This window comes from Paroedura picta, chromosome 1 (assembly GCF_049243985.1).
Source record: "Paroedura picta isolate Pp20150507F chromosome 1, Ppicta_v3.0, whole genome shotgun sequence".
Classification (NCBI taxonomy): Eukaryota; Metazoa; Chordata; class Lepidosauria; order Squamata; family Gekkonidae; genus Paroedura; species Paroedura picta.
Genome location: NC_135369.1, coordinates 85,189,118 through 85,215,235, shown reverse-complemented (window position 1 = coordinate 85,215,235; position 26,118 = coordinate 85,189,118). Strand labels below are relative to the sequence as shown.

The following is a 26,118-nucleotide window of genomic DNA, read 5'->3' as shown; positions in this document are numbered from 1 at the left end:
GCCATGCTCATGAACCCCCAGCCCTTGCAATCCTTTACTACTTGTCAGAGCTTGATAGTGTGGACATGTGAAGTGGTCTATTTGATTTTAGGGGACAATCAGAAGGTCTTCCACAGTTGCAGACAGACATAGCCTGTGACTGAAATCCTGTCAGATTATCACTTTAAATTCATAGTTGCATTCTTTCCTTTAATTGAAGATGAGCTTTTTGGAGACAAGTAAAATGTCATTTTAGTGGAAACTAAAGACATAAAATAGCTATACGAAGAGTCAACAGGAAGAACAAGTGGTGTCTAAGGAACCAGTCCTTTTGCTCCCATTGAGCACGGCCCATATTAAAGACACAAGATGATAGGGAAGGCCAGTTCAGCACTGGAGGGCGGGGGGGCGGGCTTATTCCCGCTCTATTGGGCCAATGGTTTTTGCTGGTATTTCTGAAAAAACCCAGGTCTGAATATCAGTATGGTATTCAGATCCAGGATTATTCAGAAACAGAACTTTTTCAGGTCCAATAGCCCCAAGAAGAAGAAAAAAACCCTGGGGATGGAGGATCTGTGTGGGTTGTGACTCCCCCATGCAGACTCAGATGGGGGCTGGGGGGGGCTTGGTGTAGTACTTAGGAATGCGGACTTCTAATCTGCTGAGCCGAGTTTGAATCCGCACTCCCCCACATGCAACCAGCTGGGTGACCTTGGGCTCTCCACAGCACTGTTAAAGCTGTTCTGACTGAGCAGTGATATCAGAGCTCTCTCAGCCTCACCCACCTCACGGGGTATCTGTTGTGGGGAGAGGAAAGGGAAGGGAAGGCGACTGTAAGCCGCTTTGAGCCTCCTTCGGGTAGGGAAAAGCGGCATATAAAAACAAACTCTACTTCTGCCGCTTGGCAGTTTAAACTCCTGCACAGCAAAAGCTGTACTCCAGGATCTGCATGTGGCAGGGAGGCCCCTCAATGCTCCATGCAGACCTGAAAGGATCAGCTGTGGCAGTGGGATCTGAGAGCTCCTACCACCCCTGCTGATTGGTATAACTGAATATGTCCAAATAAAAGCTGGGAATATTTGGATTTTATTCAAGTCACCTATACCAGTATCTGGTCAAATCAAAGAATCTGTAATCAACTTAAATAATACCCGAAAAAAATACCGTTAAGGTATTTTCCAGGTGTTTTTTTCAGTCCATTCTAGCTGAATGCAGAGCCCTAGGCAGCAATCACAAGTCCTCCCTTTGAAACAATTAGAGAAGTATCACTTAAATTCCTTGCTCTCAAGTTTCTTTTTCTAACATCAGTGACCTCAGCTAACAGGGTGTCAGAATTGTAAGCAATGTCTGCTAGGAAGGGACTCTTATCTTTATGGAAGACAGATTCTTAAGAACAGACTTTACCTTTACTTCTAAAGTGACCTCTGTTTTTCATTGGTCCCAGGAAATTTCCATCACTTCATTCTGCCCCCAAACAGATAACTCTAAAGGGAAGGACTGACATACTTTAGACCTAAGAAAGGCACTCAGAATATAACTCAGGACTGTGCCTACAAATGATGATGATGATGATGTCATCCGTCCAGTCGTGTCCGACCCTCAGCGATTCTATAGGAAAGTCTTCACCATGCACCCGTCTCTGACTGCTTCTTTTAGTGGGTTCATGGTCATTCCTGTATCGGCTTTGATCGTGTCAAGCCAGCAGATCCTCTGGCGACCACATTTCCTTTTGCTGCTGACCCTGCCAAGCATTAATGATTTTTCTAGCAATTTGATTGCAAGATGTGTCCAAAGTAAGTGAGCTTTAGCTGTAATATCTTGCCTTCTAATGACATATTTGGTTTGCTCCTCTCTTGTTGGTAACTTTGGCTGTTCGTGGTATTCACAGCATTCGTCTCCAACACCATTACTCAGATTAAATATTCATATCATTTTGTTCTTTGTTTTTAGAGAAGACAGTTTCCAAGTTAGCAGGTGGCTTAGATGGCACATTATTCTATCCCAAAAACTTCTGGTGCTATTGGGCATTACAACTAATTCTATTCACAACTCTGCAAACTGAAGAGCCTTTGATGCTAGTGCCTGAGATATGCGTCACCTTCAATGCTTGTAAAGCAGTGGTCCCCAACCTGCGGGCTGCGGCCCGGCGCCGGGCCGCAAAGGCCATGGCGCCGGGCCGCGGCTCCCTCTCCCCGCCCCCCCACCCCCGCAGTAAAAAACTTCCCAGGCCGCAAGCCTGCGGCCCGGGAAGCTACTTACTGCGGGAGGGCGGGGAGAAGGAATCAGGGCCGGGCCGCGCCCGTGCAGGCCGCGCCCTCTCCGCCCTCTCGGCCCGTGTGGCCCGATCCGCGGACGCGGCCAGGCGCGGCTCGCGGGTGCGGCCGACGGGCGCGGCTCGCGGGTGCGGCCGACGGGCGCGGCCGGGCGCGGCCCGATCCGCGGGCGTGGCCGCGGGCGCGGCCCGAAGCGTGGGCGTGGCCCGCGCGGGCGTGGTCCCTGCGGGCGCGGCCCAATGCCCTGCCGGTCCCCAGCCTAAAAAAGGTTGGGGACCACTGTTGTAAAGCATTACAAAATAAATTCCCCTGCCTTGGCCAATGCTGCTTTTAGTCACAGAGTTTTGCAGCAGGGCATAGCCACAGTGGCAAAAGGAAATGTGGTCGCCAGAGGATCTGCTGGCACGACACGATCAAAGCCGATACAGGGATGACCACGAACCAACTAAAAGAAGCAGTCAGAGACAGGGGCGCATGGTGAAGACTTTCCTATAGAATCGCCGTGGGTCGGACACGACTGTACGGATGACATCATCATCATCATCATCATCATCATCATCATAGCCACTGAATAAAACCAACATGAGACAAACTTCTGTTGGAATCCCATGTGAAAATACTGTCCCTCTCAGACTAAGAAAGGTCACTTCTTTATATTTTGATTTTGATTTATTGACCGCCAGTCCCGGACCATGCTGGCTCATGATGGTTTACAAAAAGACAATAGAACAAGGATAAACTACATAACTCCAGTGGCCTAAAACCAGTCAATACTGTCCCCAATTTCTCAACCAGTACTAATATGCACCACCAACCAACCTTGGGAGGTTGGCCAAAATGGATGGGCATTTAGGGCCATAAAAGCTGTTAGGGGCTGTTGGAGGTAGGACCCAGGTCTTCCATAGCTTGGCCTCAACCAAATTCTTGGTGGAAGAGCTCCATTTTGCTGGCCCTGTGGAACTATGATAGCTCCGTCAGGACCCTCAGCTCTTCTGGGAGTTCATTCCACCAGGTTTCTTGCTCTGGGGGTACCATATCTTGCCCTAGCTTAAAGGGAAGAAACTTTGGATGGCTGATTTTCTATTGATTCCAAATTAATATTCGGAATCCTGGTTTTCCTTTCCTTGGACTGCTCATCCCTGTTCTTACCTGTTCAGTTTAAGTTATAGAATTACTGAGGGGATCTGGGAACTGCTGAGCAGGTGGCCTCCATGGGTGTAAACAGGAAATTGACCCATTATACACGGGCGGCGACGGGGCATCGGGGAAAATCCCCGATTATGCCCGACGTTGCTGCCAACCAGGGTCCGGCCCGACCCAGGCCCTCAGAAGACCCACGTTAATAAAATGCAGGTTCTTCTGGAGTCCTGGGACCTCCGAGGGCGCAGGTGAGGGCTAGGTCGGGCTAGCTCTGTGCATGATTGAAGGAGCTGGGCTTTCGGCCTGGCTCCTCCCCCGACCTACGGCATCCCTGCAGGGATGCCTCTTGCCCCTGCCAGCTCTGCAGATCCAACAGGGTTGACCTCCACCCCTGCCATGGTGGGAGAGCAAAATGCTGCTCCCCACCATCCTGCTGTGGGGCCCCCCTACCCCCAATTCCCCCCAGCAGCCGCTGCAGCTGCTTCCGGTCCCGCGTTATGTGCGTGGGGCCATTGTGCAGGCAGAGCCGGTGGAGCTCCACCCCCATGCATACACGGGGGACGGTGGGGCTTTTGGCCCCGCCGAAACACCACAGCGGCAATGTGGCGTAGCAGTCACCGTGCATAATGGGCCATTGATATCTAAGTCCTGTTTCCTTAAATGGGAGTCACCCATGGTAAGATGCCCTCCTTACCTCAGAATAAAAGGAGCTTTCACAGGAACTGTGCAGCGTTCCTTTCTGTCCAACGTCATTTTAGTCACTTATTAAGAGTTGCTGCTAGCAACGGCCCCAGGAGCTCGGAGAATGGATCCTGAAGTTTGAATTTTTAGAAAGACTAGAAGAGAAACATTACTTGTGTATAACTATGCTGATTTGCCATTGAGATTCAAGAAGCCAATCATTCAGAGGTAAAACTTTGTCATTGTCAAAATGGAAGTATTTGAGCTATGCTTCTTTCTTTCTGAATACTGTACTTTGCATGTCTTATTTGAGGTGGAATCTAGCTCCAGAGCTGTTAAACTAAAATGGGGGAGGGGGGATCACAAAGTGATGAGGACCAATGCAAAAAATCCAGGGAAATTTACTATCAAGCTATTAGAAGAATTATAGTAGATCTCAGTGGTCAAATCAATTAAGTCATTATTTGCCTTGGTTGCTTTGTGACTGGTTAAGATTTGTGCTTTCCTTTTGACATCAAAATATTTGTGGCAAATGGCAACTTCTCCATTTATTGTTGGAGTTAATGTCTCAACAAATGTTTCATCTACAGAACAGAAGTTTTCCCCTGAAAGTCTGGATGCTAAGCGGCCAAAACAATTAAAATTGCCAAATCAAGCCTATATTGACCTACCTCTTGGGAAAGATGAAAAGGGGCTAAATTCTGCAGAACAGGAGAGCTTTGAAGAAGGAAATTCAGCAAGTTCCACAAATAGCACTCCACAAATGACACCTACAAACAGTCTCAGTAGAACACTGCAGAAGAAGAAAACTGACTCTGTATTATATGGATGTACTGTCCTCCTTGCATCAGTAGCTCTGGGCTTAGACATTAGAGAGCTGAACAGGTTGCAGGTTCCAGAGGAAGTGCTGCCTAAGGAAGAAAAGAAGAAGCGTGATGGACTATTCCAGCGAGCTTCCAAGTTTCGTCGAAGTGCAAGCCCTATAAGGTTGCAGTCCAAAAAAGAGGAGATCCCCATTCCTTCATTAAGTCCATCTGCAAGCACTGTGGATCTTCTGTCCTTATCTTCTGCTTCCACGAAATGTCTTCTCCAGCCTGACATTGAAGACATCACTGCAAGGCCCCTGCCCAGTGACAGAGATGGTCCTGTTAAGTCTTTGGTGGCTGAAAGCCCAGTGAATAGAAACGAACAAACTGTCAGAGTTGTTCCTGACACTGATTCTAACTTGCTGTGTCCCAGCCCTCTTCTGGAAAAAGAACCCCAATGTACGGGAAATGTCTCTTCCTCTAAAGTGAGGATTTTGGGGCATAGAAGGACTGTGTCGGATGGAAATCCATGTCACACCACAAGTGAGTAGAACAAACTGTCCGATTTCATATATCCATTACAGACAAAACAAGACCAGGAATCATCCTTATCCATGGTTCCTCTATATATTTGTGAAACAGCCTTAGGGGTGGGACGTGTCCGGCTGCCCAAGCTGGCTACACCCTGATTCGCCCTGCCCCTACAGCTCCCGCCCTCCCTCCCTGGACGCTAGCCATGTTCTTCTCAGACACGCCAGAGACAGAGAGAAAAACACAGAGCCCTGCCAGACCGAACACGAGCCCTCATTCCCTCCTATCGCCCCTGCTGCGAGGGAGGCAGAGAGAGACACCAAGAGAGCTGCCTCAAGCTGCTGACAGCGACACAGAGCCATCCCAAACTGTACACCAGCCCTCCTCCCCTCCTAAGAACAAACCCTAATTACCTGCTATACCTCCTGCTGCGCAGCGAGAGGGAGAGAGAGAGACATATAGGTGTCCCCTGGGTCCTAGCGCCCATTGCATTCCTGCTTGCCATGGGCTTTCTTGCTAGTAAGATAATAAAAGATAATAAAAGAAATAGTGCAAGTAGTGTATGAAAGTGGTAGATGGCAATGTTTTCCAAACCTTCTATGATACTGGGGAATGAGAAACACGCACTATTAAAATGTATGTGATTCTTGCTAACTGGAGTAAAAGAAGTAGAGTAAGTGCAGATAATTTATCCCAAATTCTTCAATACAGAAACCACAATAGTTAAACACTAACACATACTTGGGGCCTTCTGTAGTGCAAAGTTCACATTTTATATATAGCACCCTAGACTGCTGCAACCATGATCCATTCTCTGTGTATTGTACCCAGGATGCATATATCATTTTCTAGCACTCATGGATGTAAGTAATCACAGAATTTTAGGTCAAACATGTTTCTTTACCACTCTCTATCCCAAAGCTGTTCAGCTTTTGTTAGTCTGTTTAAGGTGAATAATAGTGGAAAGGATTTGAGTATGGTATAGTCAAATGTTATGCAGGATTCTCTCCTATTTTATCTCCTATTCCACAGTATTTTATTTGTTAATATCTTTCACGTAAGAAAAAACATGTAAGATGCTCTAGCTCCAGTCTTCTGTCACTGTCCCCCCTCGGAGACTATTTTAGTAATTTAGCAATGTCTAGGGTTCCATCGTTGAAATCATTTAATTGGATCATAAGAAATATCATATTTCTTCAAAAGAATGGGGCTTTCCTACCACCTTCTTGGGGCAATCTGTAGCCCTTATTGCTACAGCCATTCCTGCCCAAAAACACTCCCGAGGGTCAAGAGATCTTCTGGAAGGCCATGGGATGTATTGCAGGAGCTTCAGCTGAAGAAATTAGTCTCTCTCCCTCTCCCTTGTACACAAGCAAAATGCTTTCTGCTTGTGCAGGAGTCTGGCGGGCCCTTTCTCTTTTATGCTTAACATTTTCTGCACTGACATAAGATGGATATTGGTTGTGATGCTCTCTTTATCCCTTTCTCATCCTCCTAGCTAACGGTGTCCCTGAGGTTCCACTTATCCCATCGATCTTTCAAAGAAATTGCTCCAGCAATGCATCTCCTGAAAAGCAAGGAATTTTCAATATTATAGCAAGACCTCGACCTTCTTCTTTAAGAAGCCGATTAGATCCTTGGCAAGCTGTCTCTCGAAGTGTAAAGACAAGCCCTTTTGAAATGGCTCGTTTAGAGGCTGATAGAGGTTCCAAGGTTAACTTCTTAACAGAGACTGAGGAGAGAACTAAATCCCACATGCCCTCATTACTTGATATCGATGTTGAAGGTCAGAACACTGATTGTACGGTACCTTTGTGCAGAATGAAGAGTAAATCATGTCGGCCATCAATATATGAACTGGAGAAGGAATTTTTGTCCTAAGCGCCTTGCATTTTTTAAACGCCATTTTAAAAGAAGAAAGATTTTAAAAATTGGTTCCAACTTTATGCTGCAGTTTTCTAAAATCCTAAATACAAGGGAGGGAGGAGGGCTGGTGAGTCTGCTGCCCCTTGGTCATAGACAGTATTCTGAATGAACAGATACATGTCAGGCTCAATATATTTGTCACAATTTGAATTTATCTTTCTCTTCACTGTGTCAAAGACTATTTTGAATTTCAGTATTGATCAGCTATATCATAAGGTCCCTTTGTAGTCTAAATTGATATTTTGCCTGCAGGTGACTTGCAAGAAAAATGCTGCTAGAAACTATGGTTTTACTACCTTTGGAAACCTCTGCTTCATATTTCAAACTGTGTGGTTTCAAGGCATAATAAAAATAGATTCCATCTTGATTTCAGCAGAGGCAGAAATATACTCAATTAATTTCTTGTAATCCATCATAAAGTTACTTAGAAACCTACACATTTGAGATCACGTTTTTAAAAATGAAAGTTCCTTTGATCAGGTAATCATTCGAAAATGATTTGGTAATTTAATATCTTTATTAAGAGAATGTGCATGAATAAGTGAGTGTCCATGTGTGACATTTGCACTGACGAGAGTGCACTCTGGATTGCTTTTAGTAGTGTTAATCTGACCAAATTCCTAATATCAACATATGACTGTATATTTTTTTTTAGTATGGTGGTGAGAAGAAAACTGAAACAAAAGTTTCTCCCCCCACACACATAGTATCATAGAATCATAGAGTTGGAAGGGGTCACACAGGCCATCTAGTCCAACCCCCTGCTCAACGCAGGATCAGCCCAAGGCATCCTAAAGCATTTAGGATAAAGACACGAAACATTTTTTCACTGGGCACATTTGTAAAGGCAATTAGAGCACATTTGTAAAGGCAGTTAGAGAACCTCAGATATTGAAAAAAGATCCAATGATCTTGTTTCAATGTACCAATCATTATTTGAATATCTTTGTCAGTATATAGTCTTAAAAGCTAAAGACTTATAAATGTGGCTTATTACTCAGTGTCAGTGAATGCACAGCAGTTTAATTGTATCAAATACATTTTGACAACAGTGCATTTGAAATTGATTGACCAATTTAATTTAAAGTCTGCATTGGCAGTTATTTTTAGTGAATTCTTGAAGGCATTTTAAGGTATCATGATTAAAATGTAAAGGTAGTGGGGTTTTCTGAAGTTGTGGCCCTTCTACATTAAAAGTTATTCATAATTGCCATTTTGATAGCTTTCCATATGTTTTAGAAATGAAATTGTTGAATGAATCATTAATTTTCTACCTGTTTTTGTTTTCCTTTTTAAGGATGTTATTTTGAAATGTGTTGGCCAGAATTCAAACAATCCAGTGTAAAATATGAAGCTTACAGTGTGTGTGTGTGTAAGGGGGGGGGGGGAGATGTTTTGCTAAGTTTGCTTTCTGGCTGTAGTTCTTTGCACTGCATTGAATCCAAGGTATCCCCCAACCTTTAGGGTTAGCTTTTCAAGACACGTGAAGGCTGGTAGTGGGAAGAGGACCTTAAAAAATGCTGTGTTTCATGGCAAACAGATAAAATCTCCTTGTTTCCACCCTTTGCTTCTGTAATTAATTTAGATTATACATTGGATATCTCTTCGATATCAGTACCAAGTACTGAAAACAATGGATTTCATTCTATGTTCAGTTAAGATTCATGGCAAAGGTCATGATAATTTTAATGAACTGGAATTGCAATAGCACATAATGTTCTCCTGAAGGCATCCTTCTCTGTTTTTAATATGTACACAAGTTGAATAGTCTTCCTGCAAAGTTGAGAAGAAGCAATTATGAATATTTCTATGGACAAAGTAGTATTCCTATCCAATTATTGTAAAGGCACACTGATGTCTAGTTGTGATTTGTGTGGTCTTTGTACAGCAATTTATGACTAAGTTATTATGGTTTTTTAAAATTCTCCTTCTCAGTGCTTTTATATAAGTTTATTCAGTTTCCTTTTTATGTAATGTGTTTTACAGTACTATAAAAAACTGGCCCTTTAAAAGATATGCAATCTGAATTTTAGAGCTTTACAATTTGAAAACTTGAATGGTTGGTCCTCTGTATAAAAGGTCTATAGGAAAGTATGTTTAATTTTGGAGTAGGGGTATGCTCTGAGAAAAAGAAATCTTCATTTTAGATATGGGATTTGGCAGGGAAAATGTTTACCATGATTGCTGATGTTCAAATAACACATTACCAATTCAGGATTCAGATGTGTGCAGAGGGAGGTGGTGCTCTGCAACTTCAGGACTATTATTTTCAATAGGGAGCCAATTCAAGGGTCAGGGGCAACTGTTTTTAAAGATAATTTCCACAGAATTTAGTCTTAAGTTTCAAGCAAAATAGACAAAGGGAGATTATTTCAAAGATTCTCAGAGTGGGTTCTCCTTCAGGCAGGCACACTTCTCTCCACATTGATGTGTGTGGGAAACTACAGCAGCCCAACAAGAAACCACTAGCTTTTTTATTAAAGTCCTGTTTGCATCCATTTTTATGTAACATTAATACAGTGACTGACTGTCAATTAAAAAATTACCATTCTCTGAAGCCTCTTCATTTGTCATCCTTCCTACTTGTCTGTTGTTTTTGAAAATAATTTAAATTCTATAACCTCATGCCCTCAAAGAACCTCCAAATGATAACTTATCTAGAATGTAGCCGCCAGTCTGTTTCCAAGTTCAAGGTGCTGGTTGTGACCTTTAAGGCTCTTAATGACCTTTCATCCACATTTTTGAAGGCTCATCACCTTCGATATGTCTCTGTGCACCAACTACAGTCATCTGGCAGCCAATTCTTTAGTCCTTTTTCATTGTGGCTCCAGTTCTGTGGAATGAACTCCATAAAGAAGTGAGGCACTCCCTCCATGGAGGTCTTGAGAAGGTAATGCAAGACTTGCTTGTTTGCCAGGGCTTTTGAGAGAGTCCGCATTTTTTTATTTTATTTTATTTATTTATTTGGATTTTTATACCACCCATTCTTTACAGCTCTGGGCAGTTTACATGGAACATTATGAAATTTTACATGGAACATTATAATAATTTAATCTGTAACATACAGTTTCAATACAACATCATAACAACCAAGTAACAATTTATAACACAACGTAAATAACAACAACACTGGGGAGATCAAGTTTGTTCAGTCATGGAAGGGTGTCTGAGGGGAGCCCAGCAGGTGTTCTGAGTCGGTCGGCCTCAAGCAAATGCCTGGTGGAAGAGCTCCCTCTTGCAGGCCCTGCGGAACTGTGGACGTTCGGGCAGGGCTCTGATCTCTTCAAGGAGCCCGTTCCACCAGGTGGGGACCAGGACCAAAAAGGCTCTGGCCCTTGTTGAGGTCCACCGTGCTTCTTTGGGGCCAGGGATCCGCAGCCAGTTGGAGGTGGTGGAGCACAAGGCTCTTTTGGGGGTATAGGCAGGGAGGCGGTCTCTCAAGTACACCGGGCCCAAACCATGCATGGCCTTAAAGGTGGCTACCAAAACCTTAAGCTTAATCTGGAATTCAACTGCGAGCCAGCCAAGTTGTTGGAGTATCGGCTGGATGTGGGATCTCCATGATGTTTTGGTGAGGTTCCTGGCTGCAGCATTCTGCATCGGTTGTAGTTTCCGGATCAAGGATAAGGATAGGCCTGCGTAGAGCGAGTTGCAGAAGTCTAGTCTAGAGGTGACTGTCGCATAGATCACTGTGGCTAGATGCTCTGGGTGCTAGTAGCTTGGCTTGGTGAAGATGGTAAAATGCCAGCTGTGCTATCTTTATGACCTGGGCTTCCATTGTAAGAGAAGCATCCAGGATCATGCCCTGGTTCCTGGGGGAGTGCTTGGTGAGAGCTGCACATCGTCCAGGGTGGGCAGGCACGCTTCCTCCCTTGGTCCCTTCCTACCCAACCACAAGAGCCCCTGCTTTGCAGGGTTGAGCTTCAGATGATTCTGCTTGATTCATTTTGTCACTGCTTCCAGGCATCTGGCTAAGAGTTCTGGGGGAGAGTCAGGGCGGTCTAGTTGTCAGGCATTTTTAAGTGGATAAGGGGGAAAGAGATTTGGGATTTGTTACTACCCTTGAACCACAAGAATATAAATGTTCAAATAAATGGAGCACATGCGTGAGATTTCATGTGCTGAATCAATCATCCAGTTTCTTTGAGATGCAGCTTCATGCTGGGTGTTTAGATTTAATTAATATTACTACTATTTAAGGAACTTATGGAGGAGGTGGTGATTATGACGGGCCAGGACATGGGAGTCTGAGGGTTAAGCTACACAATACTTATGTTTAGGTGTTGTCTCGGGGCTTGCTGCTTTGATCAGAGTACATGTCAGCTTCCAGAAAGACATAGAAGCTGATTTTGCTGACAAGGAGTGGCATGGGTGAAGAAAGGTGCACTTCCCTCTCCCCCAGCCTTTTCCCTAGTCTTAAAGAACCACCAGTGGTGGATTATTCACAAAATTTTGGTGCTACACATGGAATCATCTGAGCTCTCACAACTCAGCACCAACCCCTTCATGGGAATTCCTGATGCTTGTCTCCCTGGGAGCACTCACTCCCTGATCCCTTGCAAGAATCCGGTTGGAAGGAAGAGATGCCATTGTCTGGGCCATCAGAAGAATCAAAGAAAAACTGGATGTCTGCTGCTGATGGCATTTGCTAAGCATCCAAATTCACATGTGCACACATACACAAAATATTTTTTCATAATGTCTAAGAATCCCAGATTTGTGTTACCCTTCATGGTAAAGATGTGAAACAGCTTGTGAAGTTTAGAAGGCACATGCCTAATGTCGAGACTACGGCTTGGAAACATAGACTTAATGCAGTTCCACTTGTGCAAAAATCTTGTGCCTCCCCAAGCACTTTCCACCCTATATAATGCTCAGGAATCATTTCCATAGTGGCTTTCACTAGTGTAAGTAGAAGTAGTGATATAATATATTTGACTCAATACAAGCTACTACTGTGATCTCTTCCTTCACAGAAGCCTATGCTGAATTTTTGTGCTGAATTCAATTCTATATATGCAGTTCTTTTCTGCCAATACCCTTTCACTTTAAAATTGTATTGCTCGAAAGATAATACCTGTCTTCCCAAATTACTGATCTCAGTTCACTTTGTTAAGGGTAGCATATTCCATCAGCATGACTCATGTCACACTGACAGAGTCCTAGTGAGAAATTTCCTGCTGATATTAGGTGAACAATAAGACCAGGTTTCTTTGGCATTCACTTCAGTCTTCATCCCAGGTTCCCTTTGGTTTACTTCTTTTGCTTCTTGGTACAATAGCTCCACGTCTAGATTTTCCCATACTGTGCTCTTTGATGACTGTCCTGTTGGTTGCTCTTCAGCGGATCAGTCTTGTGCCTGTCCCAGTTCTTTGGATGCCTCTCCTGGGTTGGCGCCACTTATGTCTCCCTGGCCTACCTTGATCTGCCCCAGCTAGGCAGGTCTTTCCCCATGTCTGCTGAGCCTGGTCCCCAGACACCTCTCCAGTATTTGCTTTCCCCAATGCCATTATTTCTGTCTCTGTACTCCCATCATTCCTGGACTATCCTTCCCACCACTGTACACTCTGCTGAGGCCTGTAGTGTCTCCTCTTATGTCACTGCCCCCCTTCCCAGCTGTTTTCAGTTTGCTTATGTACTGGATTTTCCTAGCCCTTGTTTCTGGACAGTCTCTCCCAGCCTCTCCTGGCTGCCACAGCTCCCAGCCTTTCGAACCTGCTGTTGGCATGAATAGGCTCACCACTTCCAATCTTGATGCTTCTACTTCTGGCTGGGCTATGGTGAGTGCCCCCACTGCCACTCAGACACCATAGGACCATCTGGCATCCACACCTATCAACACAGGTATGATTAATGTGGTTGATTCTAGGCACAGGGTTGAAAACCATCGAAACTATAACTTTCCTGCACCTGGCTAGCATCTAGGGCAAAGCATCTAGCTTTGGGTGCATGCAGTGGTAGACTTGGGCCCAAAAGCTTATTTACTTTTCTTTGGTTCAAAAAAGGAATTAATAGGTCAGATTCAAATGTGCAGTTCCAAAAATATAGTATAATTCCAGTGGAGACCACAGGGCCTCCTATGCCTTTCATCCAGGTTCATTTTCAGGAGGTTTAATGGGCTGCAGTGGGGGGGGGGGGAGAACGCAGGAAAGTCCCATCATACAAGCTTTGCCCCACTTGCAATAATTTGGACATAACCAATTAACTATCCATGTTGGGTTGGGTTGGCTTTTCTTTGTTCCTGATTGGTTGGCAACTCACTTTGGATGGTAAGGTGTGTTTTATATTTCTCTTCTTCTAGGATAAAGACAAAAAAGTGGGCTGCACCCAGCAGCATATCACAAAAAAGAAAAGAAAAGAAAATATCCAGGTAATAAGACATATATTGGTTTTACAAAGTCCCTATGTGTTTTGCTGTGTACGCTTCATCAGGGGGAATCAGAAAATGTACCTGGTGCATTGCAGTGATCAAATATAGATGACATGAACCACAATGGTCAGATCTTTCCTGCCATTGGAAGCTGGTAAAAGGGACTCCTGCCACAAGCTTATTCAGCAGTAAACCTGGGCCCAAAAGCACTCCCAGACTACAGGATTTTTCCTTCAAGGAAAATGCAACTCCATCCACAATGGATACCACCTTAAATCCCAAGTAAGATCTTCCATTCACCAATAACACTACCACCATGTAGGGATTAAACTTCAGTTTACTATCCTGTATACAATCCAAAACTGCTTCCAGGGACCAGTTTGAGGTTTCTGTAGCCTCCTTGGGATCAACTAAAAGCACAAGATACCATTCACAGTCAAACCAAACCTCCAGATAAGCTCAACTAAGCAGTTTCATCTAGATGTTAATGAGTGTAGGGGACAAGATGGAATTTGGCAGAACCCTACAGGCCAAAAATCAAGGGCAGCAGCATCACCTTTTAAAATCTAGTCTCCCTGTTGGACCAGAACCACCACTAAATGGTACCTTTTAATTCCAGTCCAGATAGGCAATCCAGAAGTATACCATGATTAATGATATCAAAAGCTGCTGAGAGATCCAGCACTGAGCAGGGGGTTGGACTAGATCGCCTGTATGACCCCTTCCAACTCTATGATTCTAGTATCAACAGAGTCACACTCCTCTGCCTATCTACCAGCACATGTAATCCACCAAAGCAACCAAAGCTATTTCAGCCCTTAACCAAGCCTGGAAGGGGTCTAATCACTTTGCTTCATCCAGGAAAGCTTGAAGTTGCCTAGCCACCACCCATTCAATCACCTTGCTAAAGAATATTTGAAACTGGTCAATAGCTAGTATGTACTAGAGGTGCCCTGCAGTAGCTGTGAATTTCTCTTTGAATAATCTGGTGATTTTTTTCCCTGTAGTAAATAAACTAAAAAGTAGTTTTTTAAAAAATAAGAAGCAGCTTTTAATATTCTCTTAGTGTCACCAGGGGGTGCTGCTGCTCTGTTTTAATTCTGACCATATTTGTTATTTGATTAATTGTATTCTGTGTATTTGAAAATATTTATCAAAGTATGCCACATTTTGCTGTGAATTTAAATCTCAGATCTAAACCAGGTGTCAAAATATGTCTTCAAAAGTGATGGGACTTTATTTCTTTTTTCCTTCAAAGTGGGCAATTCCATGTCGCTCAGCTGTTTCATTTAAATGGTTCTTCTGAGTCATTTCAACCACTGTTTTCTGGTCCCAAAGCTGCAAGGAGCAGAAAGCAGGAGTTTACATTTTAAATGGCTTGCAAACCAATATCAACCAGTTTCAGTTCACAAACCTGAGTATCAGTTCGTAGTTGAGTTTCTGCTTCAGCCACAAACACAAACCAAACCTCAAAAATGCAGTAACATGCTACTTAGAACTGAGTGTTGTATGCAAAGATTGGCATGCATTTCCTACAAAATCAACTATAATGTTTTCCTCTGGGATAAAGAATTATCACAGTGCTCCAAGACACCTGTGATAAAGCAATCAGCTCCCTTCAGGAACAGAAATGTCTACCAAACCAGACCTTTAGCTTTGACACCCTTCAGTCACAAACATTTCCTAGGGATAGATTCAAGTGGTTAGCCAGGTTAGTCTGAAGTAGTACAACAAATTGAGTCCAACGGCACCTTTAAGACCAGCAAAGATTTATTCAAGGCATGAACTTTTGTGTGCATGCACACTTCCTCAGACAACTGCCTAGGGAGTTTACTAATTAGAAGAGCTTGATCGCTATTACAGATAAGCCTGGGGCTTCACTTCTGTGAAAGACATCTGAAGATATAAAGTAGATAGGGCTGAATGGAGCAGTGCAAAGGCAGTTAAAACATCCTGTACAATTCACATTGTCAACAAGACCAACTCAGCCGGAGCCTCCTTAGAATCTCCTTGTCAAGCTTCCCCTCTAGCAGAGCTGGATTTCTGAGGCCTCCCCCCATGCCCAGTCATTCTGGGAGAGGCAGGAGATGAGGACCTTGCACCCCCACACCAGCCTCTGGGGAAGCAGCCAGAGCTGGCTTCCCCAGGTGACCCAGATCCATTCCGCACCCGGAAAATATAGTGAAAGGCTTACCTTGTGCAGACACCATATTTTTGGCATTTCAAACAATGTCAGCATCCAGCCTCCCAGCAGCAAACTGGCAGTTACATCCTCCATTTTAAAGCTCTAGTTGGGGAATCCACAAAACTAGATTCCCCCAACTATGTAGTGCTAACAGCCAGCAAGCCACATGCTAAGGAAATGTGTGGAGGCAAAGTAGCACTATTTCCGCCTCCAGCACCCACTCTTGCACCCGCCTCCCTCTCCCTTCTCCCAAGGATGTATGTTTGGCCTCAGCCAGGCCTAGGATACTTTCAGCCCCTACTTGATAGAATGAGCTCCGAGAGGAGATCAGGGCCCTGTCAGAACTGACACCGTTCCTCAGGGCCTGTAAGATGGTGCTCTTCCACCAAGCTTTTGGTTGGGCCCAATGACTATAAGACATATTTGGGCTCTCTCCCCATAGCAAAACCCACTCTGGGAAGACCCATTAGCACTGACCAGTTTTCTGGATGGAAAGACAATCAATGCTGTAAATCATATGGTGATAAATTGTTAATACGTTTTTAATTGTTAGACTGTATTAACATTTTATTGTAGTTTTAGATGTTGAAATTGTTGTTATTATAATCTATATATGTACAGTGCCCTGAGCCAGTCTTGGGAGGGTGGTTGAGAAATTTAATTATTATAAAATGGGCACTTTTGAGAACAAAAGATAGTGGAGTGTGAGCCAGTACGGATATCAATTATACTTTGACCACCAATCCAAATTACTTCCTGCACTTTCAGGGTTTCTTTTCTGGTTTATGTGAAAAATACAAACTGGGAGAAAATTGCATTAGAGGTGGAAAGGACCAGGTAGTCAATACAAATTTCAAGGAGGGAGGGTTGAAGTCCTGGCAAAGAAGAACCCATCAGATGCTAAAGAGCGAAAACTTCACACAATTACATCTGGTATTGCATTTGGTGGTAAGTCAAAACACCACACTCCCAATGTAAATAGCCCAGTAAGGTGAAGAATAGAATTAGAAATGGAACTTGCCTTCCTTCCTTCCAGCTCACCAGGAGTGTACAGAAGAAGAAGAAGAAGAAGAAGAAGAAGAAGAAGAAGAAGAAGAAGAAGAAGAAGAATTGGTTCTTATATGCCGCTTTTCCCTACCCGAAGGAGGCTCAAAGCGGCTTACAGTCGCCTTCCCATTCCTCTCCCCACAACAGACACCCTGTGGGGTGGGTGAGGCTGAGAGAGCCCTGATATCACTGCTCGGTCAGAACAACTTTATCAGTGCCGTGGCGAGCCCAAGGTCACCCAGCTGGTTGCATGTGGGGGAGCACAGAATCGAACCTGGCATGCCAGATTAGAAGTCCGCACTCCTAACCACTACACCAAACAGGAAATCCTTATTCATATGATAAGCTAGGGCGGATTTTTAAAAGATCAACATGCCTCTAGTGCAGAAATGTAGTAGAGCAGATTGCATGATGGTTCTCTACATGGGCACGTTCCTTAAGCAGCCACTGTGTTGCCACCTGTGATATCTGGATGGTTCCAGCTGGGTATCAGCTATTTATTCATTCTATTTATTTATTCATTCAGTTTATAAACCACCCCTCACTGTGATGTCTTGGGGCAGTGTACATAGAAACCAGTAAAATGAAACAGACATTTTTAACAGCAAGAACAGAACAGATCATATCAATCAGAATCATCATAACTGTCAATATTGAACATAACTTGGGGGCAGTGAACAGAGTGAAGAGTGGGGAGTAGAAATGGATTTCCCTTTCCCTCCAGGACTGTACCTGTTCTGAGGATTGTTGTTGTCATCTGATGCTGTTAAGGGCGTATATGCAGCCTGTACACAGCACCTTCTCCCCGCTGCCGACCATGGGAGCTTAGCAGTCCAGTAGAAAGCCAGCCAATCACTGTGATTGACAGTTGATTATCACCCTGGTGAGAGCAGTGCAATTTTCTCATTTTGGAGAAGGAAGGGAAATTACAGAGGCAGAACTAATCTGGGTGTAAACAAACAAATCCACTTGAATTCTGCTGTTGGACAGGTCTATCACGCCTTGTCTTGGTTCTCTTGATCATTCCTGCTGTCAGCAGATGCCTCATTAAAATGAGTTTAAAGTTAAATCCCTTGTTATCCATAGCTGCTTCCTGAGTTCCTTCTCTCACTGGTAAAAATTTCAGCAGATACCGCAAACCCTCTCTTGGGTTCTTTTGAGGTCTGCCAGTTTTAATTGGTAAATTAATTTAGTAAACCTTGAGTTGATTAATCACTGTGAGCCAATTCCAATCCAAGAAGGGAACTTACGCTGTGAGGCTGTGCATAAGGGCAAGTCTGTTTATTTCGCTGAGGAATTATAGTTCTGATATGTGACTGTAATAGGGAATAAAAAAGAAAATGTTATCATCAAGTTGCAATAGAACCTTTTTAAAATTAAAATCTCAACAAGAGAAGAGACAAGCTGTTTTTTTTTAATTCCCTGCTTCCCACTACCTGAAGGAGCCACAAAGTGGCTTATAAACACCTTTCCCTTCCTCTCCCCATAACTGACAGCCTGTGAAGCTGTTGGTGTAATCTGTGATGTGCTGGTTGTTAAGTTACATTTGTACAGCTGGTGAAGTGAACATTGACTCATGAATGTGTGAACCCTGGGAAAATGTGTTGGTCTTGCAGGTGCTACTAGACTCCTCTCATGATCCAGCTCCACTCAACATCATTAAAAGACTACAAGACGTTGCACTGCTTTTGACCCTAAACTGCATTATGAGGCCTGGTCATCAGCACCAGTTTATACTCTGATGCTTGATTAATTGCATCCACTAATTTCCAGATCAGCTGCTAATATAAACTCTTTGCTCAATGCTTTCACTTTCATTAATATCTGGACCACTCACATTATGTACATTAGAGCTGTGATCAGAACTGTGATCTTGGCAGAACATCCTTAGCTACTCCATAAAATTTAACACAGGCTGGTTAAGGTCAAGCACCTTACAAGATATAACAAGTTTCCACCGACTGTATCTCTCATCAGTGAGAAACTGGTTTTTGTTCTCTTCTAGACAGGAAGTAGCTTTCAGGCTTCAGGCGGATGCATTAAGTGTAATGCAAAATGAATGAGAATTAGATTGTCCAAAGGGATGCACTTCAGATATCACATAACCATCAGGCTTGCTGCTGTCCTTCCTTACGTCCCCCCAAATGGTTGAGGAGGACTGAGCAGGTATTGAAACTGCAAATGAGGAACAGTAACACAATCATATACATTGAACTTTATATCTCAATCTTGGAGGAAAGTTTGACATGACAGAGCATACTTCTGCATGTCCATTCTCTGTGTTTTTGCGTCCCTATTGGTTTTGAGGGGGTGTTTTCTCTATATGTTTTCTTTCCACTAGTTGTCAATTCAATATTACATCACTATATGTCTAGCATATAAACCTACAGACACGTAAGCAAGAGAGACACGCAAGTGACAAAAATTAGAATGAAGAAGAGCCCAGAGGATTTTCAGTCGGTCCTTGCCTCCTAGAAAATGAGTGTCAGGGGATCCAAGCAATATGGAATACAGAATATTGTCAAGACAAGGGCACAGATTGGCTGTAGTTAAGAACATTCAAATGACAGAAATTTGTGTCCCAAGCTTCAATTCAGCATCTAAGTGTTGTATTCCATTTCAGAACTTTGAGGCTGGGGGATAAAGGCCAGGACCTCCAAGGGAGCTTTCTCAGAAGCCTGTTTTACACACAGGACCAGCTAAACAGACACAAGTTATCTTAATGCATGAATGAAATGATGATGTGGGGAGAAAGAGTTTGTTTGTTAGGCACTGGGATGCTTTTGGAACAAGCCGGACCTGTACAAAACAGGACCTGTTGTCCCAAGAAGGAGTCAGGATGCTGGCAGGGCAGTTTTTAAACTAAATCCCGGGGGGAAGTTGACAGGAGGTGTAATGGCTCATTTCTAAGAAATGAAAAGGTAGCTGTTACTGTGTTCCAGAGGGAAGTAAAGTAGGCCTGGCCACTGCGATGGTGACAAACGATACTGACTGCCTGGCAAGGTCTAGAGGGCATAAAGAGGAAGGTGGCACTTACAGGTCTAATGTGTCTGGGGAATTATAGATGTTTACATGCAAATGCTAGAAGTGTCCAAGGTGAAATGGAGGAGCTGGAGTGCTTCATATCAGAAGAGAACATAGAAATGGTGGGGATTTTAGAAACTTGGTTGGATGAAGATAATCAGTGGAATATTGTGATTCCTGAATATAACATATCAGAAGGAGAGAGGGGAGGGTTGGATATGGAGTAGGCTTTGTATGACAGAAAATGTATAAAGTGAAACAGAGACTAAGAGAAATAGATTGGCTTACAGAAACACTATGAGTGGGAATAGTGTTCCCAAAATGAAGACTAAAACTTTGTTCTGCTGCTTCAGACCAACCCAGCTATACACCTGAATCTCTCTGGATGTTTATTAATGTCCACCAGATCAAAGGTTAGAGGATAATTTTAAAACAGTAAAGGAATTAAGTAAAGCAGATAGACAAGATGATGATGGTGATGTTAAAGGTAAAGGTATCCCCTGTGCAAACACCGAGTCATGTCTGACCCTTGGGGTGACGCCCTCTAGCGTTTTCTTGGCAGACTCAATACGGGGTGGTTTGCCAGTGCCTTCCCCAGTCATTACCGTTTACCGTTTACATGGTGATGTTAGCCAGACAAAATAACTGTGTCATATCAGGTGATCTTTAAATATCCACAGGTTGATTGGGTCAATATGTGTTTAAGTCAGGAGAAAGAGATTGGGTTTCTAGATACAGTAACTGTGCCATGGAGCAGATAGTCACAGAACCTACCAGGGGGGAGGTGATCCTGGATTTGGTCCTAAGTAATGCTGAAGACTTGGTGAGAGAAGTAAACATGATAGCACCAGTTGGCAACTGTGACCATAATGCTATTAACTTCCGTATTTATGTAAATAGGGAGTTGCCCAATAAGATCAACACAACTACATTTAACTTCAGAAGGGGTAACTTCTCTCAAATGAGACAGTTTGTGAAGAAGAAATTGAAAGAAAAGATAGGGAGGGTCAAATCTCTTCAGGAAGATTGGAGATTATTAAAAACTATGGATGTTGTTGTTGTTGTTGTTAGGTGCGAAGTCGTGTCTGACCCATCATGACCCCATGGACAATGATCCTCCAGGCCTTCCTGTCCTCTACCATTCCTCGAAGTGCATTTAAGCTCTCACCGACTGCTTCAGTGACTCCATCCAGCCACCTCATTCCCTGTCGTCCCCTTCTTCTTTTGCCCTCAATCGCTCCCAGCATTAGGCTCTTCTCCAGGGAGTCCTTCCTTTGAGGTGGCCAAAGTATTTGAGTTTTATCTTCAGGATCTGGCCTTCTAAGGAGCAGTCAGGGCTGATCTCCTCTAGGACTGACCGGTTTGTTTGCCTTGCAGTCCAAGGGAATTATGAATAGGTATATTTAAAAAGGCCTGCATAATTAACAAACAAAATAAAAGAAGCAATAAAATATATAAAGGATTCAGTTTCAAAAAAATGAGCTTACAGCTTGGACATGTGTAGCATTACCTACACTACTGTGCAGAAAAGAGAGCAATATATGATTGTTGTGGGAAATTGAACCAAATCTTGGGACAGCTTGCTGAAAAGCCAGTTCCAATTTGAACAGTATAGTGATCAACAAGTAGAGGTCACAGAATCAGATCTCACCCTTCAAGAAGCATTTCTTTTCCCTGACCATGGGCAGTATTATCTGTAGCAGACTTACTGAAAATATACTTCGTGGGTGATCTGCCCTCCTGTGATCTCCCCTACTGCAGAGGATCTGGAGGCTCCAGGCAACATTAAGCTGAATACATGTTTTGTTGATAGGGATTGTGAGATGGGACAAATTATTTGTAGTCAAAAGCATTCAAAAGGCAGAACAGGTTATCTGTCACCATGGTAGCACTTCTTGCAAAGAAGCCAGCATGATGCTAGGTTTTAACTTCAGTCATTTAATATGTTGACATTCAGGAGCCCCAATTCAATTTGGTAAGTGCTTTCCTGTTAACTCTATAGTCTGTGGACCCTGAACAGGTCAGATGAAATCTTGTTTGTCTCAGTTAGGTTTCATTTTCCAGGGTGAGTGCTCCTGTGCATTGAAACTAGCCCCCTGCATAAAAAACAGCTCCCTGTATTCTTTCATGTTGTTCTGCTAGTATTTTATCTTTAGTTAATTTGTTTGCAATCCCTGGGCAAAAGAGGCAGAAAGGGAGAATAAACAAGCAGGCCCATTAACTAGAGAAAAACAGGCCACAGTTTACTGAATATAGGCACAGGACCATTGGCACATCATAGGGCTTGGATCCAGCATCGGGCAACCTATTTCTCAGCTGATTGAATTAACCATCTCATCAGGAGGTGGAGCTAACTGATAACATGGCCCTAACAACAATTTAAATATGGTGTATGGCAGGGAGCAGACCAGATTCTGCCTTGCAACACACACAGCTAGACCAGGCGTCCAATTGGATTCCCAAACTGCATCACAGCCAAATGTTGCAGCTCCCCACTGCTGCAATGGAATTGGAAAGGGAATCTTTCCTATTCTATCACTCCCAGCCCTGCAAATATCTGGGGACCATTGCTTTTATTTCTATTACTGATGTGGGAACAATCACCTTCCCTTTCCTTTCCCCACAACAGACACCCTGTGAGGTGAGGCTGAGAGAGCTCTGAGAGAAACTGCTTGGTCAGAACAGCTTTATCAGTGCTGTGGTGAGCCCAAGGTCACCCAGCTGGCTGCACATGGGGGAGCACAGAATCAAACTCAGCTTGCCAAATTAGAAGTCGGTGCTCCTAACCACTACACCAAGCTGGCGTTAAATGGTGGTGGTATTTCTCCCTACCACATAGGCATTCAAATATGCAATCTAAAATGGGAGCCAGGGGAAGAGAGGTGATGGTTGTTTGATCATTATTTCCCTGAGAGTGTGCAAGTGAAGTAAACCCTCTCTGAGGCACCAGGAGATATAGGCATTAGGATGAACCCTTAATTGGCAGTGTGGGAAGGAATCTGGCAGTGCCTTGGTAGGAATTTATGAAACTGGTGCCAAGGAGAAGCGCAAGAAAACTCCTCTGAGAATCATGTGACCTCAGGAAAGTGGTAGGGCACTGAGTGGAGACTTGGGACTGAAAGCCAAGTGGAGATTCAGCAAGCAGAATTCTATAGTCTAGCTGCTTAAGGAATAAATTAACAGCCTTGTTACTTAGAAAAGAAATAGAAGTTATTTATGGTAAGAGAACTCCATACTAGACAGGAAAAGCAAAGTAAAGGCTTCTAGCTAACTATCCAGGGTACGATGGAGAGAGATTGTAGAAGGTATATCCTGCCTGCATGACAGAGGAAGAGGAAAGAGAGAAGGGAAATGACCTGAAGTAGTAGCATTCTGGTTATCAAATAGATAGCAGCAGGAGTAGACAAAGGTCAGAGAACACCCTATCAACTTCTATATACTAACTCACTACTGCCATCCCTGAAACTCCAAAGTCTGTACTATCAGTAAGCGATGTTGCGGTCCATTCCTTCCTACAACTACTGAGTGCCTAGATGCCTTGGAGGGCCAAACTGGAATGGGGCTTAGAGGTCAGCAGAACCATTCCATCGCATGCAACACTTCTTATTATGCCAACTATAATGGTCTAAACCAGTGTGCCATGTAGAGGAGAATAACTGTAAATTTCTTAGAATTTGTTCCTGCTTCTGGATTGAACTTAAAAAAAATCCTTACATTATGTTTAACTTCATAAGGTCTTTCTCCTGATTCCTGAAAATTGTTTAACTCTCTTGTTTTCTTAACCTTTGAAAAAGATTTGCCCCATTTCTTTTGATCATGATTTCTTCCAGGGTATTCCTACAAGTTAGCTCAAGGTGGCCAATGCTATTATTTCTGAAGATTTCCTTTATGGCTGTCACAGAAAATTTCAAACATTTAGCAGGGATATCAGCTCAGTATCTGATATGTCATAATTTATCTTAATTTCAGAGAAATTGTCAACACATTTCAGGAGAAGAAGGAAAGAAGTAATTTGAAATGGATGCTTTGTCATCCAGTTAGCTGTTTACTCTGAGGACTGAGAGTTTATTTACAATATCAGAAGAGGGGTCTCTTGCACATTGTGATTTACTACTATATGCTGGGGAAATGTTTCCTTTTAAAATATGTATGAGTCAGAGATTTTCCTTTTTTGGTTTCCAGCCCTCTCTCTACCTCTTCTCCGCTTGGTGCTCGCCAGGCAACAGTGATATGGGTCATTACAGAGGTGCCTGAAGCATGCCCGGACAGAAGCACAAGCTGCTATGATTCACCTATACCCCTTAACTGTCACAAGAACCAGGGCCCTTTGTTCAAAACTCAGTTGGGAGACTTTTGTCTTTGTGCCTTCAAAAGTCAAAGTAAAATTGGAAAGAAGAAAATGTCAAGTTATCAGACAGGATAAATTCTCACTGGCCTCCACTGTGTGTCAGCGCCAGCAATACTAGGCACTAAGCTTAGAGGAGTGGGTAGGGACATGTCAGTTCTGTCTTGCTTTCCAGACTGACTACTTGGGCGTCCTTAGACAGAACACTGAATACAATGCTTAACTAGAGGTTTCCTTCTCTTGCTCATAATTGAACTCCAGGAGGGTGGCCTCAATCTCCAAGGAAGACTTTATGGCATCACATCCCAGTTTAGTTCTCTCTTCTCCCCAAACTCTGGCCTCTTCGGGTGCACCCCACCCATATTTCCACAAAGTTCCCAAGCCAAAGTTAGCAACCCCCTGTGCTGAGGTGGGGGGGGGAGAATAACTCTCTGAGACCTGGCAGAGATTATAACAACTTGCTGGAGATCCTTGTCCTAAGGATTATCAGATATTATCTGAGACCCAGTGTTGTACTGGGATTCCAGTGCTGGACTAAGACTTCAAGGCACGGTGGGAATTTGTTCCGATGCTCATAGTGTTACCTTGGCCTAGACACATTCAGAATGGGCCCTGAAGAACTCTGACCTCCTTGGCAGACAACCAGGATAAAAATGTGGTTGATCTAAATGTCAGCTACAACAGTCATTCTTCTGCATTTGGCAAAAAAATATTAAGTGCTAAGTGTAAAACTGTGTTTTGTTACTTGTTTGGATCAAAATATATGTACAACATACGGCCAACAACATTGCTCCCAACCTAAAATTCAAATCACGGATTGATAGCTGCAGGTCCATCTTTTGGAGCCTTGGCTCTACATTTCCATTCCGGAAGTAATCACAGCTCTTTTAATAAACATTTTATGGGTCCCTTGCTGTTCAGCTAGCTCTTGCCAGTTCATCTAACTATTGTGAGAGCAAAGGGAATCCTGTTGTTTCCATGCCAGGGCTTCCAAATGTCATTAGTGTCTCTCAGAAAACATTTAACAGTCATTTAAAAGCCAAAAAGCATTTCTACTGGCACCCTGGAGACTTGGTTTTAATAACATTAATGGGATATAAATGTCATAAAAGTCAAATAAACCCTTGATTTGAATACAGTGCTGATAACATTTCCAAATATGTTTGATTCTCTCTAGTTAATGATGGCAGGTTGGTTTTCACACTTGTTTGGAGTGCCCATTTAATGCTGAAGACAAATCTATTTTCCGAGCCTTATCTGTGAGAGCATTGACTCTGAAGCATTTTTCTCCAGAATTATCCTTCAATGAAAATACTACTGTATTGCTTGATATAAAAACTTTACATACAAAGAGCAACACTGCAGATTATTTACTTACCTGCAAAATGTATACTCTACCTTTCTGTTCTCCTCTGGGCCGCCAAGATGGCTAACAGTTAAAACAAGCATTATAAAGCAGAAAGCTTCAGTCCAAGAGCACCCCAAGATTATGTTCCTGTTCCTTCAGGCAGAGTGCAGCCTCATCCAGAATGGGTGACATCTTAAGCTCACTAATAGCGTTTCTATCTTGCCAGGATTAAGTATATTAGCTCACATCCACTCCAAAACTGCCATCAATTTGTATTCTGGTGGGCTGTGTTCCAAACCCCTTAATAACCTTGGCCAGGGATTTCATGTAAAATAATACAGAAGACAAGATTTAATGCCAGGGAACCTCGTGGGGCAGTTTGCACAGTGAAGAGGAATAGTTTCCCAACATTACTTACTTTTGAGCAGGCTTGCTTTGGATTGCTCCACATGGCCATAGCACT

The 26,118-nt window shown here is 43.4% G+C and overlaps 1 protein-coding gene across 4 annotated transcripts in view; it reads left to right on the top strand.

Annotated features, from left to right (window-relative positions):
* Positions 1–9,893, top strand: part of MAP3K21 (mitogen-activated protein kinase kinase kinase 21) — a 55,061-nt gene extending 45,168 nt beyond the window's left edge. For all 4 annotated transcript variants that reach the window (XM_077346163.1, XM_077346143.1, XM_077346152.1 and 1 more), the window contains 2 exons: positions 4,664–5,422; positions 6,909–9,893. In XM_077346163.1, the coding sequence (XP_077202278.1) occupies positions 4,664–5,422; positions 6,909–7,291 (1,142 nt within the window). In that variant the 3' untranslated portion in view covers positions 7,292–9,893. The remainder of the gene's footprint in view (positions 1–4,663; positions 5,423–6,908) is intronic.
* Positions 9,894–26,118: the final 16,225 nt, after the last annotated feature.